Genomic DNA, 19,587 nt, shown 5'->3' with positions numbered 1-19,587 from the left:
GTCCGTGGCCTACCTCTTTGTTGCACAATCTACATGAGGTTTGTAGATTGCCAATTAATTAAGAGTTTTATTAAGTACTTAATTACAGCGTGGTAGTCTACATGCTCGCTCATAGAACGGCCCATTCTGCTCATGCCAGCGTCAGTCGGGTTGCTATTAGCTGGCTAACGGTTACTAGCAGTTGCTAAATCCTTGACAGCTCTGCATCCTTCAAACCTGTGTAACTGTCATACCTGATTTAATGAATCTTAATTAGGGATGCACGATATTGGATTTATCGCCGATATTTTCCAACCATTTTTGCCAATACCAATATATTAGGCATAGGGCTGGCCAATATAGCCAAAAATCATAAATCATGATATAGGATTTTTCATATCTCGATAACTATATTTATCACGTTATAGCAAGTTTCCTGGTAATTCAACAAATAATTAGTCTATATGAAATAACCACATGATAAAGCCTATTTTTGGATAATCCAGTGTGAATTAAATACTTAATACAAAAAAGGACTTAGTTGCCATTTTTGCTTGGGCTCAGTCTGAGTCCTTTTCATGCATGTTGTGTGTCCATGTTAATAAACAGCACGTCCCTCTATGGTTCACTCCCACGTGCAAGGATAAGAACATAAAACATTGTCAAAATGACGTAAAAATTACAGTAAAGCGGTTCAGTGGTTTTGTGACATCACGATAGAGATGATATAGAAAAACACACACAGAAGACATTTTCATATTGTTTTAACGATATATATTGCCATATTGCCCAGCCCTAACTAGGTACATGTTTTTTTACACCTAATTGCAGAGAACATCAAGTCTCCCCTGTAGTAGTGTTGTGACGTTCGCGAACGTTCCGATTCTTTTGAGCGGCTCTTTGGTGCGAACGATGGGAACCGAGTCGTAGGTGAGAGACGTTCTTTTTATAGTTGTGCCCATATTTCACTGCCTGCTCTAGATCCACTTCCCTTTATGCCGAAATCAGCTTTTTTCAACTACAACTCCGCTGTACTAGGTCACGTGCAGCGGAATCATGTCACCACAACATAGTGCCGACGGTGAGCAACATTATAACCCTCCGCAAGTTTGTTGTTTTTTTTGTTGACATCTCTGTAGTCTTACAGAGTTGTATCATAAATTATTGGCAAATCAATGACGATTAATTTTCTCCTACATTATTCTGCTGTTTCCTTTTTAAATTTTAAAAGTGCAGAATTTTCAACATGCGCGTGTTGACACTGGAGAATAGAGGGCAGGCATGTTCGCGAGTCTGACCACTGTCTCACCTCTGATCTTATGGCTCCATTCCTTTCCGAGAGCTGCTCGAAAGACCTCTAGTGAATCATCGAGCATTTAGGCATGATTAAAGCGTTGTTTTATAGATAGAAAATATCAGCAGAAAAATGACATATCTGCCGGTGCCGCTTTGTCATTTTCAAGCCGTAATCTGCAGATACCGTTAACGTGCTGATAATATCGTGCATCCCTTATCATAATTATGACTGATGGGGGGATTTTTGAGTTTGAGTCATGTGGGTAATAACGGCTATGTTATCCAAACAGCCCTGTGTTGTGTTGTTGTTTGCCCTGGAAGCTGCAAAAACCCTTTAAACCTGTGTTGGCTGCCTTTTAATTGGCCTCCACTGTCACACACCTTGGCTAATTGATTGGGGAGCACGTTGATGTGCAGAACCATCGTCCTGCCTCATGTAGTGTGAGCCCTCTGGAGACTAGAGGTGCAGGCTGGCAGCAGTGTGCCAGGCAGGGGTGGCTGTGTTGTTTACATGCCAGCACAGCAGACATATATGGAGCAGGGAGAGCTGGAGTGGCCCTGCTGCTTTGGCATCATGGCACAGGTGGCCCTGCTTCACATCCACTGCACTTAACACGGAATAAGGGAGCTCCTCACTCTCACCTTACTGCTCCAATAGGTCTTTCTCTTTCAGCTGTGGTGATGTGAATTGAATCGGAAAAAGTATTATAAGTGCTGTGATGTTTTAAGCTACAATGGCGAAAAAAGATGGGGCTCAAACTCACCAACTTCCCAGTTATCTTAAGCATTGTGTTCACCCTAACGTTAATGTCTGGATGAAACATTTTCCAAAGCCTTCTCTCATTTCCCAGTTTCTACATCCTTCATTCCTTGCCTCACCTCCCCTCTAGTTACAAGCAGAGGAGGCAATGAAGAGTCGATGAATACTGAAAGAATCCTTAATTATAAACTGAGCTAATGTTGTGAGCAACAGCTCAGCACTCAGACGCTCCTAACATCCTGCCACGGGTCCTAGTTTGGTGGAGAGGAGACCCCTGGGGACAGATCTGCTCCTTGTGAAAAAAAAACAAAAAAAAATCCTCATGAACAATGAACACTTAAGGACCCCTTATCTAAAAACTGAGCTAACATCCTTAGCATAGTCACACTTCACTTTGCAGCCCCTCCTGACTTCCCGTGACTGCTAAAGAGCATTTGAGAAATACTGATATTTAACAGAGAATTGTTTTATTCAGTGTTGTTACCCGTTTCTGCTATCTTTACTTAAAAAAGATGATAATGCAAAAGACAACTTAAAGGTATGTTTATAAACTCAAATGTTAGACTAATGATACGTCAGGCTCCAGGTACTGTCAGCATACTACCTTAACTAGCAGCATTATCAAAATAAGTTTTGAGATAAATTTCAATACTGATCAATTTAAATATTAAATGTCTTGCTCATATTATTGCCAAGTCAAATTAGTATTTTTAAATTGCAGCTGCATCATCTGTCAATTGTGGTGATAGCCTACTGCTGTATTTTATGATCTCTGTCGGATGAGCAATAACAATGTCATAACAATTTATGTTATACCTGTGTATCCTTGCTCATATCTCCTCCGGCAAGCCTGCAATCTACTTAAGATTCTTTTTGGGAATTGAGACTTCCTTTAAGATGGCTCGGTCAGATTGATTTCCGGGGTACAGATAGGAGGATGGAGGAGATCAGGAGGCACAATATAGAACAATGAGAAGCCTGGTTAGCATCCAGGTAATCATGCTATGAGCAACAATAATACAACTTCTGCTTTTTGGACAGACACTGCAAAACCATTTCCTATTTCACTATTTGCAAAGTGACATCAGTGTCAAATCCTGTTGTACCTTCTTGAGAGTGTGTTGTTGCAAATTCTGTCACATTTAGTGTCCAGATCATGACTGTGTTTGTGCACTCAAGCTCAGAACCGACTTATAAATATACTATGCTTAAGGAGATGATTATATTACACACCAACTTAAGAAACCATCACTCTAACCATGACCAGAATATGAACCACACCATTTCCAGACAATATGTGGGGCCTGCATTTTTTTGTGCAAATTTTCATTTATTTTTGGGTGATTCTTGATTTGGACAGAATATATTTTTATTTTCTTACATGCTTTTCCTCATGCTCCACCACAGTCCATGCCCTCAAGGGAAAAATGTGAAGATGAACATCCTCTTTCGACATCTGTCACAGCCTTCTCCTCTACCACAACATGCAGTAAAGCCAAGAGTCTTCTTTCCTATGAAAGCTCTAAGCGTTATTATAGTTAGCTATTGGCTGCGATTTTATGAAAGTGACATCTTAAGTTTCACGGATGGTTACGAGGAGGAACGCATAAAATTGGATTTGGATTTGTCAAGATTTTTGGGGAAGGCCAGGCCTGTGCTCGGCTGTAAAGAGGCAAACCAGTGTTATTCAGAAGCTTTGAAGGTCTCTTAAGAGTTTTGCATGACAAATTACCGCTGACATTTACTGATATTTCTTTTGATCTCGACATGGCACAGAGAGAAATGGTCTGAGGTATTAAAACTGTTCTCCTAATATTTCTCCACTGATATGTAACCAATACTTATTGGGAGGAATAAGGACAGAGACTTCCAGCATAAATTTGATCATTGATCTTGATCATTAAATCATCGCAAATTGGGCTGCAAAAAACAATTATTTCTGTCATTGCATAATCTGCTCATTATTTTCTACAGCCTAACAGTCCATAATATGTCAGAAATTTTTCAGAAATGTTTGTCACAATTTCTCATAAACCAAAGTAACCTCCTCAAATTGATTTTTGTTTTTGTCAAACTAACCGTTTTTAACTTAACAGTTTATTTTATTTATTTGTCGAAAATGAGATAAAATTGATAAAATCGAATTATTACTGAGCTCTTACGCAGAGGATGGAAAGGGCCTGGGCTTTCCCTCCTTGTTATCCTTAGCCCCCTAATACCCCTTTCCCACCAAAATTAGCGCGTTGACCCGCCAATAAATGCTGATTGTCTGTTTTCCCATTGCCAGTGGAGTATACTCCTTTCGGTCTCTTTTCTGCTGCATCACCGTCTGACGTCACAAACGCGCCGGAAGCAGGGTTAGTAAACAATAGTACGCACTAGGGCTGCTCGACTATGGCAAAAACCATAATCATGATTAATTTGGTCAATAATTGAGATCACGATTATTTGACTTTGGAACAGCAACCATTATTTAACTTTTTTCTTTAAAAAAGGGTCTTTCACAGTGTATTTTCTTTAACTTTAGACGTTATTCAACTGAGAAACTCTAAATAAATTATATAATATATAAATGTATATTAAAATAAAGTCATAGGCAACTCGGTGATTGAATTTTAGGTGATTAAACAAATTGGTCGTGTTCCTTTGTGGTGCAGACACCACCGTGTAACAAACCTCGCGCAGTATTTGTTCCTTTGCTTGCTCCTCAACAGAATTACTTTTACCTGTCTTGGTGACCAAAGGCTCTCTCTCCGTCACCTTGTCTTAGACTGAACTACATGCCACAACAGCCTGGGGAGTGAGTGTGGGCAGGAGAAAGGTCACTGCTGAGGGAAAGGGGCGTGCTGGATTTATAGCACAAGACAAAACAAGAGCGTCATTGCGAAACGGAGTGCGGCAAAGTAATCTGTTTAACTTTTTTTTTTTTATTAAGCCATAATCGTATTTGAGATTAAAATTTGATTAATTGAGCAGCTCTAGTACGCACAAAGAACATTATACTCTTTGGTAAGTAGCATGGAGGCCAGTGAAGATGTTACGGTGGTTAGGTCTTTATTGTATCTATTACTCATTCAGTCTGTGTAACAAACGGCACCGTCAAATTTGGAACGATGTTTGAGCGCTGCTCGGACGGAAACGGGCGGAATTTGTAGCTGTGCGAGTCATAGCATTGCGCCGGAAATGGGGGCAGTGATTAGCGTGTCGAGGCGGGTTTTGTTTTCCCGTCATTGCCCAATATTACCCGGGTCTGCTGCAGAGTCATTTGATGCGGGTCTGAATGCTGATTGTAACCTTTCCCACTAAGCAAAAAAGCCAGGTGTTAGCGGGTTTGTTGACCAGTGGGAAAGGGGCTTAAATTACCTGTTTTACTTCAGTCATGTGTTACCAAGAAGTATTAATGAATACAAATGTAAAATGTAGTTTGTCTTCTAATTTCAAGTAGCAAGTTGACAGTTTGTGTTTTAGAGCTAAGCTAATGAGCATACATTATATTATATTTATTGTTGATTCTGATGAGTTCAGGATGATGGCTAAAGGATATGTTTCTAGACCAAAGACAATGACTTAAGAATTATTTCTCAAAAGCTGAAGTAAGAGGATTGAATTTCAGAGAGACCATTTAAAAAGAAAGGCACAAAGCAACTAGTTTAGTCTCAAAAACCTTGAAGTCATAAGGATGATGGTGGAATGGGTTTTTCTACTTATTAAGGCATCCTCAGCGTGTCTGGACAGATACTGCTGCTTGCACTGACCAACATGTAAACAACAGCTCTGCGTCAAGTCCTTAAGACAACTTACACACAGCATTACCTTGTTTCATGGCCTTGTTTCAAGTGACTGTTTATTTTTTGAATGAGAGCCTGATTATCCACAGAGCTCTCCTCCTCTCCAAAACATACAGACCACGTGATTAAAACACACAACAAAGCAGTTTCAAAAAAAAAAAAAAAGAGTTTTCCCAACACTCTTCTTCAGCAGACACAGGACGTCAGTCGGTCACGCTCAGTTATGTCGTTAAAGTGAGTCACATGTGATTGTTATGGTTCTGCCAAGTCTTTGTGTTCACTTGCCTTCCTGCCGACCACTGTGTGCTCTCATCCTGTACAAATGGGCTGGAAGGGAAACAGTGGCTCTTTATGTCACTGTTCCCCTGCACAACCTAAATGTGTGTGTCCCTGCTGTCTGGATTATTTCCCTGATAATCATTAATCAAGAAGTGAAACTTCAGCAGATAGTATGTTCGTTAAAGCTAAAATCTAAAATGCTAAAACTAGCCTACTTGCAACCTGATATTTGATTTATTGATTTTTTTAGACTCTTCAGAAATTACACAAGCTGTGTAAAGTGCGTCTTTCTTATATCTGCCTGTAAAAATTAATTTTGGCCGTAATTTATTTTCCTTAGTTGAACAGTTGTTGCCTGATAAAACAAAAAACGAATACTTCATGCCACTTTATCTGATGCCACTGTGCTTAACTGTAGAAAACGCTTGCTGCTGTAGTTGAAGCTATTCCTCATTTCATTTTATTCAGTATTTTGTGCTTTCTAGATGAATAAAAACTAAACTTTATGTAAAACCTGAATATGAAAGGTTTTATTTAAGAAACCGTGACCATTAGGGCAAAAGAACACTTTATTTAACTTTGTAAGCTCTTGTTTTTAAAGGTGCCATATAAATGAAGTTATTATTATTTAAAGTGATTAATGCACATGTAAGACATATTTTGATGATCACCATTGCCTATTGATTTTAATTACTTTCCTAGAAAGATAGACACAGAAACACCAATATTACTATTACATTAAAGTAATAATCTCGAAGATGTTCATGTAAATAAATGTCTGTTAAGTCTCTATCTATCACCGAATGAGGTAACACAATGGTGATTGAGCCTATTGCCCACTGATGAAAACCTTTTCATCAGTGGGCAAGCAGCGCCCAGTTAGTGACGCGTTTTCCATCAGCCAGCAGTGGTTGGTCTGCCAGAGAGGGTAGGCGGAGCTAAGCGGCTGCTTTTCCGCTCTCTGCAAGTGTTGCGAGTAAACAGTAATCTACTATGGCTGAACAAACAAAGTAAAGATGGACGACTACAGATACAACTTCAAAAGAAAAAGAAACAAATTTGACGCTCAGATGAAGGCAAACAGTCTAAAGAGGAAAGCGACCGTCAGCGAGTAAAATCAAGAGTTACAACCGTGGACGTCACACAGGCAACACTGTCTGGGAAGTGTGCTCCCGCAATTACTATCTATCGCCATAGGTGTCGACAAAGAAACCGAAACTGAGGTCTTTAGAGATTACCACTTTAATGCTATTATCAGATGTTCTTATCACTATAAACACTACCACTGCTATTCATGTATGGCTAGTTCTGCTACTATTAAGATTGTGACATCTCTGAGGCTGTTTCTTTTTATTTTGGTTTGACAACCCGAGTATAACCAAAAGCATTTTAAGCTAGTGATTTATATTTTTCCTTTGTTTCCCACAGTTGTGATGAATAAGGAAATCATGTCACGCGTGGTGAAGAAGAGGCAGGCGGACCCTAAGGTGGTCCAATTTGTGTGGGCGGCCATCGAGGTCATTCGCAACCAGAAACAAATTGCAAACATGGACAGGATTTCCAAGTAAGTTCACCACAGATAAGACGGATATGATGAAGTGAATCTCATGGTATGTCTCCATGTTCAGCTTATAGTGCTTGAACAACGCATTTTAAGAATACTTCAAAGGGTTAGTTCAACAAATTTACAAAAATCGTTAACTGCTGTCATTTTAAAAGTATCTCGTCCTTGACTTTATTTAAACAGTCCCACAAAATGAGGTAAAAGGGATTTTGTTTATCGTGTTCACAGCACTAAAAAGTGGCATTTTACTAATCTAATGCCCAGGTTACTCCCTTGAAACAGTGTCACAGTTAAATTTCTGTTGACATAAACATAAAGTAACAGAAAACACAGTGAAGTGAGCTAAAAGGCCTTTTTTAATTTGTAGGTCTACGTCTGTAATCTTGTCAGACACTGATGATTACAATCTGAGCCTGTCAGTGGCAAAAACAAGTGCTTTAAAATCCAGAATACAAGTCGCACATTGGTTTTTGGGGTGCATCCCAGAGGGGAAAAAAGGTTTTCTATAGCTATTTATTAATACGAACGTGTTATTTCAACACTATTTCATTTTATTTTCATTTGAAACACATGCAGAACACACACAAATTATAGCCTACCATCTGTTTACGCCACGTCGAGTCTGCAATCCTGCTAGCAACCGGTGCAGAAGCTGAGCTCAGCCTACAGTAACGTTGATCATGATAGCGATCATGATAGCGATCATGGCGGCGCATGTCAGTGACGGAGCTTTAGCTAGATTATATCGCCAATACCGTAACTCAATAAAATACCTCCCCTTCCTATAGTTTGTCGTAGATTTCAATGTGTATTGGTGCAAGCTGCAAAGGCAAGGTTTGGGTGTTCTTTTGAGCCCTGTTTGCACTCAATACCACACCAGACAGTGATCAATAGTGAGATTGACAGCTGTTGGAGCTCAGATGTTCTGCAACCACGATTCACTCATTGCCATTCTCAGCATGAAGTCAGCAACCCTATATTTCAACCTCCCTCCCCGAGGAACTGGTCTTAGGTAAAGACTCTGCAGCAGGTTTGGTTTATGATGCTTTAACCAATCTTTTTTTGTTTCATCTGCTGAGGGAATCTAACATTGTTCACATCATGCAAAACGATGACATATTGCACTCGACAGCCCTCGCTGATCAGTCATTCCTTTCAGTCGGCGGATGGAGCAGACACTAAACGAAACACTTAACACATCTCATACTGCAAGTTGGCGAGCACCTTGGAGCTGGCTGCCTGCCAAATGAATACCGGCGGCGAGAGGCTGTTGTCATGGCAACAGTAAGCAGCAGCGGCATGCATGCAGGCAAAAGGATAGCCCAAGCTCTCCCGCACGACCATCCACCCCCTGCCCCTCATACCTCCACCCGATCCAGCCTCACTGTAGCTTATTTTCACAAAGCGGACTGTGGAAGAATAAATAACCGCCCATCCCTCACTTTGAAGGAAATGTAATCTCCATATAAGGCAGGATGCATCAACAGGCAATGCATCAGCCTGCTTAAAATCAATAAGTCAACCATTAATACACTTAATTGCTTAAAGAAAACCTGGTTTAAGTTTAACCAAATGTAACGTTTATGGAAATTTGGATTCGGAGGTTTTCCTTTTTCCCTGTGATGTTTTTTAATTAACAATTTATTGTCACAATAATAAGATGGTTTATAAAGATAAATAACACAAAAACTCCAATAACTTCTTAGATTAGAATATGAATGGACAATGTTATTCCTAACTTTTATTTTAATGAAAAACAATATAAAGACCCCCTCCAGTGAAAGTCCAGTGTTTAACCTTGTAAACATCTCCGTGTGGTGTTCTTAATGCGCTACAAGACATATCAGGTACAACATCAGCAGTCGTCTCCATGGCTGGGCCTGTCTGCTGTTAAACTGCAGTGTACCAAGGACAGGCTGAACAACACATTTTCAGATTGGCAGGTTTGAGACGTCACAAACCTAAGGAACCAATCGGTTAATGGACGGGGTGACGCTATGCATATCATTATGTGTAACCTATGGCAACCACTTCGGTGATGCGAGAGTCAGCAGTAATCATCATCGTAATTTTTGCAAACTAGTTGCCACTAAACGGTGGCAGAGACGTGTTTTGATTCTGTTTGTTTTGAAATGTGCATAGTGGGCGGGGCCTATGCAGAGGAATTTTTAATGAGGGAGAAGGAGGAGATGCTATGGGAGGATTTTTACAAGGTAATTAAACGTATTTTGCAGAAAAACATATCAATTTATTATTCCGAGCAAAGCATTTTATATGTCTTCAAGTATGACTGGAGCTGCTCTTTATTTTTCTATTTTAATGAAAAACTTTTTTTTTTTAATCAAACCTTTAAGAAATCACAAAATACAAAAAAAAAACTAACACAAAATAACACACATTAAGAAAGAATAACAATGTGAGGGCATGGTTTTGATGGTAAACATTGTAAGGGAAATCAATAAGTCATTCCCTCAAACTTAAATATCACACTTTTGAATAAAAACGTGGGGGGAAAGTCTAGAGGGGCCTTACTGGTGTTTACAGCCAGGTGCCTTTAAGTTTTTCCTGAAGCCTTCCAACAGTTAGACAGTGAAAAGTAAAGTGATTTCAACTGTGGGAAACCCAACTCGTGTCAAAGAGGGGTAGAAATGTCATCTGTCATATTTAAACCTGATTTTTTTGTTTACTTTGGTGGAGCCTCTTTGAGTTTCCTCATAGTGGATGAAGTAATCCTGTCTGACTTGTGTTAACCCTCACAGACGTACTATAGACCTCAATGTTGTAACTCGGGAGTAACTACAGACTCTCACCTGATTCCCCACTGACTGTTAATTTGGCTGCCTGCCAAAGTCCAGGATGTATGACCTTGCTCAGGTTTGACGCCACGCTGCAGGCAGCTGCAGGAATCAATCGGGCCTTTATTTGAATCGCATGTGCGCCTGAACTAGAAAATGCATTAGAGGAGGATAAAGATGAGACTGTCACTGCTTTGAGCCATATGTATCTCTCACCTGTTTTTTGGGTAGTATGAATATACTTTGGGTAGAAAAACATTTCTAAGGGAGACAAGTGATTTAAAAGTTCTGTGGATTTTAAACAAAAACGACTACCATACATACATACAGCTGCCATTGCACATTACTCAATTACTTCTCCACTTCCTCCTGCACAGGTACCTGAGCCGTGTGTTTGGCATGCACCCTAAAGAGACTGCCAGACAGCTGAGCTTGGCTGTGAAGGACGGCCTGGTGGTGGAGACCCTGACTGTCGGATGCAAGGGCTCCAAGGCCGGCATCGAGCAGGAGGGATACTGGCTTCCCGGAGAAGAGATGGTAAGTCCACTGACAGTTTATCAGGTTCTTAACAAGGGCACCCGTGACTCTCATGTCCAGAGTCTGCGTTATTAGTCACCACGAGCGAGCAAGTTCATCCCTGTCATGTTAGGGACTTACCTGGCGTCTCCCTGTGTTCACACTGTGAGCAACAATTTTAATAAATAAGCCCAAAGTTGAACTAAATTTGTTTCATAATAACTAAATTACACCTTTTAGCTTACACCAGCCTCTATTGTTCCCTCTGATAGGATGTAGTTTAATGATTTATTTCAGGCTGGGAATATAATTCTAGCTAATCAAAATCTGACGGTTCCATAAAACATTTATTAAAACGGTTTACAACTGCAGCTTATGTTTATTTTTATTTTTGGTTTATCTGCTGATAACAACCAAGTTGGACAGTGGATCCTTCCAAGCTGTCACTCCGATCGGGGCTGGCCAATAGAGACGTGTCTTCCGTCTATCAGCCTTGGTCCCTCCCTCGAGATTCAGCTAAACCAAAACTTTAGGGTTTGCAAACAAAACTTTTGGATTTGCATTAAAACATTTTTAATCACAAATTTATTTTATTTTCAATAAAACATTTTTTTGATTGCAGTGACGACAGTTTTGCTCTCAAATAAATGCATTGATTGTATTGTGGAAAGTTTTGCTTTCAAACCTATTATGTTTGATTGAATAATGAAGACACAAATTTAACTCCATAGTTCGCTACATTTCTTGATGCTAAATAAGTAGTGTATTTTTATGTCTGTGCCTTGCATTCTTCCGTAGATAAAAAGAGGTAGAAGAAAGAAGAAATTAAATTGTCTGATACTGAGCCAATAAAGATGCAATAAAGAGGAGGGGAAGTTACTGGTGTCTTCATGATTTTACTGTAAAACACAGCTAAAGTTTAATAATTAATATCTGAAAATCATTAAAGCATGCAGTGATGACGCTATTACCACAGGAGCCATATTCAGACCACCACACAGATTCTGACTAGATAAAGCGACCCATCTGTCTAGTTTCTCACGGTGTGAACACAGTGGTAACAGAGTCACAGCACGCAGACACCACATGGAGCAAATACTGCTTTTGACTTGCTTATGCATGCCTCTGCTGTGTAGTGTTGTGACATTAATATGTTTCTCATGTCGAGTTTTACTTCCTGTTATATCTCTGTTAAGTTGTAAGGAACAGCTCACATTGTAGCGACGCTTTCACTTGTCTCCTCTGCACTGAGTGTGCCATTTCACAGTGTCTGCACTACCTGGGGAGAATCCTCATGCCTTTTCCTATTTGTAATGCAAAGAGCACTTAATGGATTACTGTGCAAATACATTAACATGTATCTGGTTGCTGCTTTAATCCCAGTGCTTTTTTTGCCAGGGTACTAACACCCTCACAGTATCTGTTATTATTTTTACCCAATACAACTACTTAAGAGTTATAATTTGTGAGCAAGAAATATCATGTAGGCAAAAAAGAAACACATTTATTTGACAATAGTAATAATATGAAATGAAACTCAGCATCTTTTCTTATCTTTTTACATGAACTAGTAGCCTTAAAACAGTGGTTTTAACCTGCACATACTCATGTAAACAACATGTACCAGTGTGTTTTTACTGGGTAGTGTAATTGTTGGGGGTCTGTCTGTCTGCAGTGTGTGGTGTCATAACAATATATATAAAACATGCTTGATCTCTGAAGACTTGACACTGTTGTCCATCGGAGCACAGGTCGTTTTTTAGCAGCAGGACTTTAAACACTACTCTCTGAATCACTTGCAATCACAGGATCCGAAAGCCGAGGGAAGCAAGGTAAGGGCTGCATTGTTATTTTCAAATTCAGGGTTTGTTCTTCATTTGATCACTTCATTCCCCTCCCCACCTCAACTAACATCATTCTGTGAGAAATCAGATCTGCCACATGCAGTGCACTCAGGGATTTGACTGAATCTTTTTATGCAGGTTGCAGAAAAATCTAAACAGCACACAGTAGATTCTGGTTAGTGCAAAAGATAAAGGCTGTATTACGATTATATGGAAAGCATTTGTTGCCTTAAATTCAGTCTAGTCTACTTGCTGCAACTAAAATTTCCACACAAGTTGAATTATTAGGGCTGGGTTTAAAAAATTAGATTTTCCCCGATTCGAATCTCATTTGAATAATCAATTAATAAATCCCGAGATCAATCTTTAAAAAATGTGTTTGATCACTCACATTTCTGTGCGCTCTTGAACGCAGCACAAGTCGGCGTATCCCCTCGAAACACGACAGTGAGGGAGACATGCCCGGACTTGTTTACTGCACCTACTACGGAGACATCAGTGATCGCCGACAGACTCTTTTTACCGTGTGTGCGTTCATGAATATGTAAGTTAGTTCTGCACTGATGTTTATGTTGCACTCTGTTGGCGTCGGCTTTGGCCGCGAGTGTATTTTCGGCATGTTGCAAGTCTCGGTTGCTATGCGCTATGAGATCTCGTGGCAAAATCTCGCGGAAGTTGAACCCTAGTTCGTTTAATCAAAACCATGAGCCAGATGTTCAGACTAAAAATCTGGAACAGGAAAAAAAGTTGCTGTGTAATTCATAAATTGTTAATATTGTGTTAACTGCTTTTTTTGTCATGTTAAATAAAAAGTACATGATGTAACTTCTTTGGGGTCAATTCTTATTGTAAACATAAACATTTTTGATAATGCACCAGGTTAGACGTGCATTGATACTGTAGCTGAAATACACCTAACCAAATCGATATTGAATCAGAAATCGAGTCAAATTCTGAATCGGAGTCGAATCGAATTGAGGAATCCAGCCCTAAAAAGCATATCAGGTTTCTATTTGGAAATTGCCTTGTACACTGGCCTACAGTCCAGTATTAAACACACTGCCAGAAGCTACTTGCTGTCACTGTAAAAAAGCTTCATGAAAGTCCATTGCAGCGCTGTGTCTACGTGGTCAAATTTCTTGCGGAAGTGATCAGTGATCTTGATGAAATATGTTGCTCGCTACTCATCTACAGATGTGCCGTTGCTTGATTTTGAAAAACACGAACACTCACTTGACGCAGCTCAAAGCTGTGTCCAGTCTTTGGCTTTTAGACACTGCCAACTGCAGTCAAATGTCAAGTGTAAAATTCAGCTTGAACAGCAATCATTGTTTACTTAACTGAATCATATTTAAATGTAAGATGACAAGCAATGCTAGCATAGCCGCAGGTTGGTAGCAAGCATCTGTGAGTTTGTAGTATTTTGGTCTTGGTAGTTGTAGTTCTCCTCGGAGGGGGTGTGTTCTGCTGTGGTCTTAACTTCTGTCTGGCATGCTTATTTTCTTTCTTTTCCTCCGTTTCAATTGATGAAACTGGGTGGAGCCGGGGACAGTGATGAAGAAAGGGGGTTGGTTGTGTTTTGTGTGGTTTTTCTCTATAGTTAAATTAAAATGCCTGCAGCTAGTAACACGTCTGACTGGTCCTTTCAGGTTAGCAGCCACTCAGTAGACAGAGTTTGAATGTGGGAATCGCTGTGAAGCAGTTGCTACATGGAGACAGTCCTGTCTCCGCTGGTGCCTGGATTCAATTCAGCTGGCATGAGCTGTGTCCTTGTTTTGACCTCAGAAATATTGACTCCTCAAACCAATGACTGTATGTAGGAAGTGCATGTCGCTTCTTGGTTTAAGAAGTAAAGCCACTAAGGAGGTGCTTTAAACCTGCATCCTTTCTAAAGGCCAGCAGGGGGCGACTCTACTGGTTGCAAAAAGAAGTTTGATTTGATGGAAGTGTTCCAGACAATGTCTGTACTTCTGGCTTGAATAGTTACCCCAGTAAACAATTTCATAATGAGTTTATTGCCTTAATCTCTACTTTAAAGTCTTCTTCAATACAGCTTGGTGTTCATTTTGGAAATTCTGGTCCAATTTAAAGAAAAACCATAAAGTAATAAATGCTTTAGGGCGTGGCTACCTGTAATTGCAACCCTAATCAGGTTAGGAGCGTAGCCATGTTTATAAACCCTCTGAATAGGGTCACTCTTGGCCTCAAAAACCCAACACGGCATAAATGCCAAACACAAGGCTTTTAAAGTGTATACACACCAATGTGTGACGTCACAGTGGCTACATCCACTACTATATACAGTCTATGTCTCAAACAGATAACCACATGAGAACCTTTGAAAATGGATATATCGAATCAAAAAGTTTAAAACGCTCTGCCTTTAGTCAGATTGGATTAAATCCAGGTTTGCCCCAAATTCTTACTTTATATCTGTGAATTCTTACGCTGAATTTTGGCACATTTAAGGGTACGTTTTATTTAATAAAAGCAAAGAGAAAAGTGTTGAATGCTCACTTGATTGTATGAAAGTTTTGTGGTTAAACTGATTTCAATCTGTGCACTTGTGATGCATGTTAATGAACATGATATGATATGTTGATGCACTTCAATAGAAACAACTTAAGCGTTGTAAAAGAGTGCAAATACACATTATTTCATTTAAAAGACTAACACTGTTTTCAATGATTCTTCCTTCCTGTATTCGTCTTTACACCCTTCTCTGATTTTTCTGCTTTTATAAATGGACGGTGCTGTCTAATGAATAAGTTGCAGGGTTTTCGGCAAAGTTTGGTGGATTATTAGTCTCAATATCCCATCTCGGTCCGGCTCTAAAATCAGCTTTCAGTGTCTTGTGCCTCGCTGATACTCAAACATTATGATGCTGTTATAATATCTGTTGTTCCTGAGCCTAAATCTATCCATGCTCCCGTTGGACCTCACTTTGCTGACACCACAGACACTCTGTCCTTGGCTCAGAGAGCTGCAGCCTTTTGAAGTCAGCCACTTGTCTTTCACCAGAGGGTCCAACAATAGTGAAGTGGCTGTTGACTTTCGACATACCTCAAGGACCTTTTCTATTTTGTCGAGTGTTTGTGTGGGTGAAGAGTCCTTTGCGCTCTAAACAGCAGAACTACTTCGAGGAATCTGCGGATTGATTTTCAGAGAATAATTCATACATAAATGACCTTAAATTGTGAACCCTGAAGAGATTTTAACCCCTCCAGTGTTGTGCATGAATACACAAAGCTGAGCTAAATCCACCAAGAATAGTTATGTTGTCACAAACCAAAATGAAAAAGCTGTCACTATTTTTCAGTGGTGTAATTTGCCCAATCTTCTCCTAACTTCTGTGGAAATGCAGACAACAGCAGGATGAAGGAACATTTTACTTCCTTGAAAACTATTCCCGGGACTTAAAAAAATGTGTGTACTTTGGATGGAAGAGCGACTAAAGACTCAATTTGTTCCCAGATGAATGGACATATCACATCACGGCTGGGATACATTTAGTGCATAAAATACCACGAAAATGGCCTTCACTGTGTCCCAGAGCTGTGTGTGTCCTCCAATCATAATTTTGCACTTTGCATGACGCATAACTTAAAATCATTATCAACATTTTTTGTACTTTTTTTCCTGTAGACTGACAAATAAGGGAATTAATCACATGCAGCTACACCAGCATAGCTTGCAGTAAAAGGTTAAGGCATATTTGATTCCTGCAAGCTGTCTACCAGATGTATATGATCCTGCTGTATTTCAGAGTGTAGAGTCCTTCCTCTATGCAGGCCCTGCGTCTGATCAGGGTGTTTTTGTGTTGCAGCAACACCAGCAGCGTGAATGTCAGATCTGTCTTGGCTTCTATTGTCCTCATGACTATTTATGGTTGCGTTTGGGCTCATTTCGCCCCAACACTTCCGACTGAGGCACTCCGATCCATGTTGGTTTACATCTGCATCTGTTTTCAGACTAAAGAATGTGCTGCAGTGTGTAAAGACTTATCAGGTTTTGTTGAGGTGAATGTTTTCCCGGTAAGATTATCTTCTAGGATCAAAACCACAAATCTCATGTCAATCAGACTTCCTCACAAAGTTCTCCACCTTGTCATCGCTGCCGAACGTGAGCTAAATCTAGTGTGCGTTCCCCAGCTTAAACCCGACATCACATGAACACTTGGAGAACAGATCAGACACGAGACAGAAAATCTAGCTTCTGTTGAGCGGCACTCAGTCACGACTCTCCCGCTCTCCCCTATGGAGTCGGTCCAGACTGTGAGTGGGAGGAGTTGGACTCTTGACCGGTTGATGAGTATTTAGCAGTTCATGCTTCCCGTCACCGTGCCCTTGACTTGAACCCCTGAATGAAAATGAGTGCAAGACAGGACTACCGCAGCATGTGTGTGCGTTAGGATAGGATGGATTGAATAAGTTGTCAGTCAGTCCTTCCAGCGATGAATACAAACACTCATTGTAATGTTATTTCTATTATTACAATTCTGATAGGAAAGCTAATCGGTGGGCAGTTGCTTTTAGGGCTGCTCCTCCTCACGATCATTTTTTTCATCGATTTAATCTAGCGAGTATTTTTTAGATTAGTCGACTACGACAATTTTCTTTCAAGTTTCCAATTTCTACGTCACTGTGTGATAATATTAAAATGCTAATAATCATAAAATTAAACTATTTGTCAGATGCCTGATCAGAAAAACACTGCACCGCAAACTCGAAAGGATTGCTATGACACAGATTACTTTAATGACTGTATGTCAAAGCAACCCTTTCCCTGAACTGGAGAATCAGTATTTTCACTTAGAACGAGCAGGTCGAGCTGATTAAACAGAATGTTCTACTTCAAACAACCATTTTTGAGAAGGTACTGCAGAGGCCTAACTTCTTAAACTCGATCTTTTAATAGAGGGGAGGGTGAGTTTTTCCCAACCGGACCTGAACGCTCTCACAATTCTCCTCTCCCCTCGTTGTGACATGTCTAGCAAAGTGTGCATTAAGCGAGTGGTCGAGCAAGCGGCAGAGTGACAGTAAATACGAGCGGAGCAGAGAGAAAGTTAGGCTTAACTTGGGCTTGATTCAAAAAGTCAAGCCAGCACTCCCCATAACGTGGCGCCCCAGGAGACCGCCTACATCACCTATGCCTTGAGCCGGACCTGGTTCTTACCCTTATATTGACAGCCAGCGATGAGTGACAAAATCTCTTTCTGCATGCACATAACCTTACTGTGCTCCAGCTCTTCACTCAACCATCTTGTCTTTGCGACGTATTGACGCACGCAATACAAACTGACATATTTCCATAATCAATGATGAGGATTACGTCGCCCGAGCACTAGATACTTTGCCTCAAAACAGTGGTCTGAAATGGATGATTTTTGATTTAAAGGAGGAAAAGACGGTGAATCTGGCCCAGCATTTAGTGCCTCAAGATTGAGTAAATATTAAGGTTTTAAACCAAGTGTGAAGGCAATCCAATAATTACCCAGAGAGAGCCCTGAATTAAGAGTTCAAAGCAACGTTTGGACTTAGTCAAAGTGCACAATGAAGGTACTTTAAAACAGTAATAGTCATGCAGATATAAAGGTAAGATAAAGCGTTACTGTCTTTAAATAGTGCTTCAGGTCTATATGTAGTTGTACAGGGACTGCATGTACTTATGGACACGTGTGGTAGTGTGGTATACGCACAAACACGACCACAATACGACAATTAAATGATTCTTTATTAGATCACCGGTACGTGATATTACTAGTTCATATATTCTCACTTGGGGGTCACTCACCATGACATGTTTATTTTATTTCTATTGGCACATTAATAAAGACCATCTTCTTGCTGAGAAGCTGCTAGACGCCATTTTTTTAATAGAAGGGAGGATTTATCATTCTCATTTCCTTTTTCTTCTCCGTTTGAATTTGTGACCTATGCTCTGAACTTTCCTCCCTACCTGCTGTCGCTAAGCTCTGTTTCTTTACTCTTCCGTCATCGCATACTGTTACATTTGGTGTATTTTTATATTCACATGCAGAAGAACAGGTAAGGTGAAAAAAAGAGTAACGATATTTAAGTTGCTGGTGAAATGCACTAGTGAATGAAAGTAGGTTTGGATGTAACTGGATCGGGAACGTCTCTGTCTGCCTAGCTGGATTTTATTTACATGTATAATCTATGCCGTCGCAGGATTGGTTGGATCAGCGCACTTTGGAAGCCGGTCAATGCAGCTGATGTCCTTTTTTTGTATTTAGCTTGAACTTAACCTGAACTCTTTCACTTCATCATAAGTCTGAGAGCTAGTTCTAAGTGTGGATGGAGGATGAAGAATGTTGTTTCCTTCCCCTGCTCTGGTTGGCGGGTTGGAGGGGGGGGTCACCCAAACTTGTGCTCTGCTGTGTCCTTCCAGCAGGAGTGGGAGGCGGAGAGCCACGACTGGTACTGCTTCGAGTGTCACCTGCCGGGGGACGTCCTCACATGTGACAACTGCTTCCGAGTTTACCACCTCAAGTGTCTGACGGACGAGTTCAAGCCAAGAGACGGAGGATCCCACTGGCAGTGCGTCGTTTGCAGGGTAGGTGGTCTAACTTGGCTGTGTGTGTGTACTGGCTGTCGTGTCTCATTTGTTAGTTGCGTTAGCGTTTTTTGGAAAGGAGAGACATCTTGTGAAAGTCGCATAAGGATTAAGGATTGGGTTTTAAGGTAAGGTTAAGACTGATGGGGAAGATTAAGCATTGTACTCATGTTGTAAAGTGTATCACAAG

The 19,587-nt window shown here is 40.4% G+C and overlaps 1 protein-coding gene across 7 annotated transcripts in view; it reads left to right on the top strand.

The window, feature by feature from the left end:
* Positions 1 to 19,587, top strand: part of zmynd11 (zinc finger, MYND-type containing 11) — a 39,971-nt gene that overhangs the window by 677 nt on the left and 19,707 nt on the right. For 3 of the 7 annotated variants that reach the window (XM_069684026.1, XM_069684021.1, XM_069684022.1), the window contains exons 2-5: positions 7,531 to 7,666; positions 10,839 to 10,998; positions 12,786 to 12,809; positions 19,233 to 19,397. In XM_069684026.1, coding sequence (XP_069540127.1) covers positions 7,536 to 7,666; positions 10,839 to 10,998; positions 12,786 to 12,809; positions 19,233 to 19,397 — 480 coding nt within the window. In that variant the 5' untranslated portion in view covers positions 7,531 to 7,535. Of the gene's footprint in view, positions 1 to 866; positions 910 to 7,530; positions 7,667 to 10,838; positions 10,999 to 12,785; positions 12,810 to 19,232; positions 19,398 to 19,587 lie in introns of those variants that run through there. The other 4 variants (XM_069684028.1, XM_069684024.1, XM_069684023.1 and 1 more) reach the window with 3 other exon arrangements.

This window comes from Semicossyphus pulcher, unplaced genomic scaffold, assembly GCF_022749685.1.
Source record: "Semicossyphus pulcher isolate SPU_LCO1_2020_fin unplaced genomic scaffold, fSemPul1.0.p SCAF_7, whole genome shotgun sequence".
NCBI lineage: Eukaryota > Metazoa > Chordata > Actinopteri > Labriformes > Labridae > Semicossyphus > Semicossyphus pulcher.
This window is presented reverse-complemented; position numbering and strand designations above follow the sequence as displayed.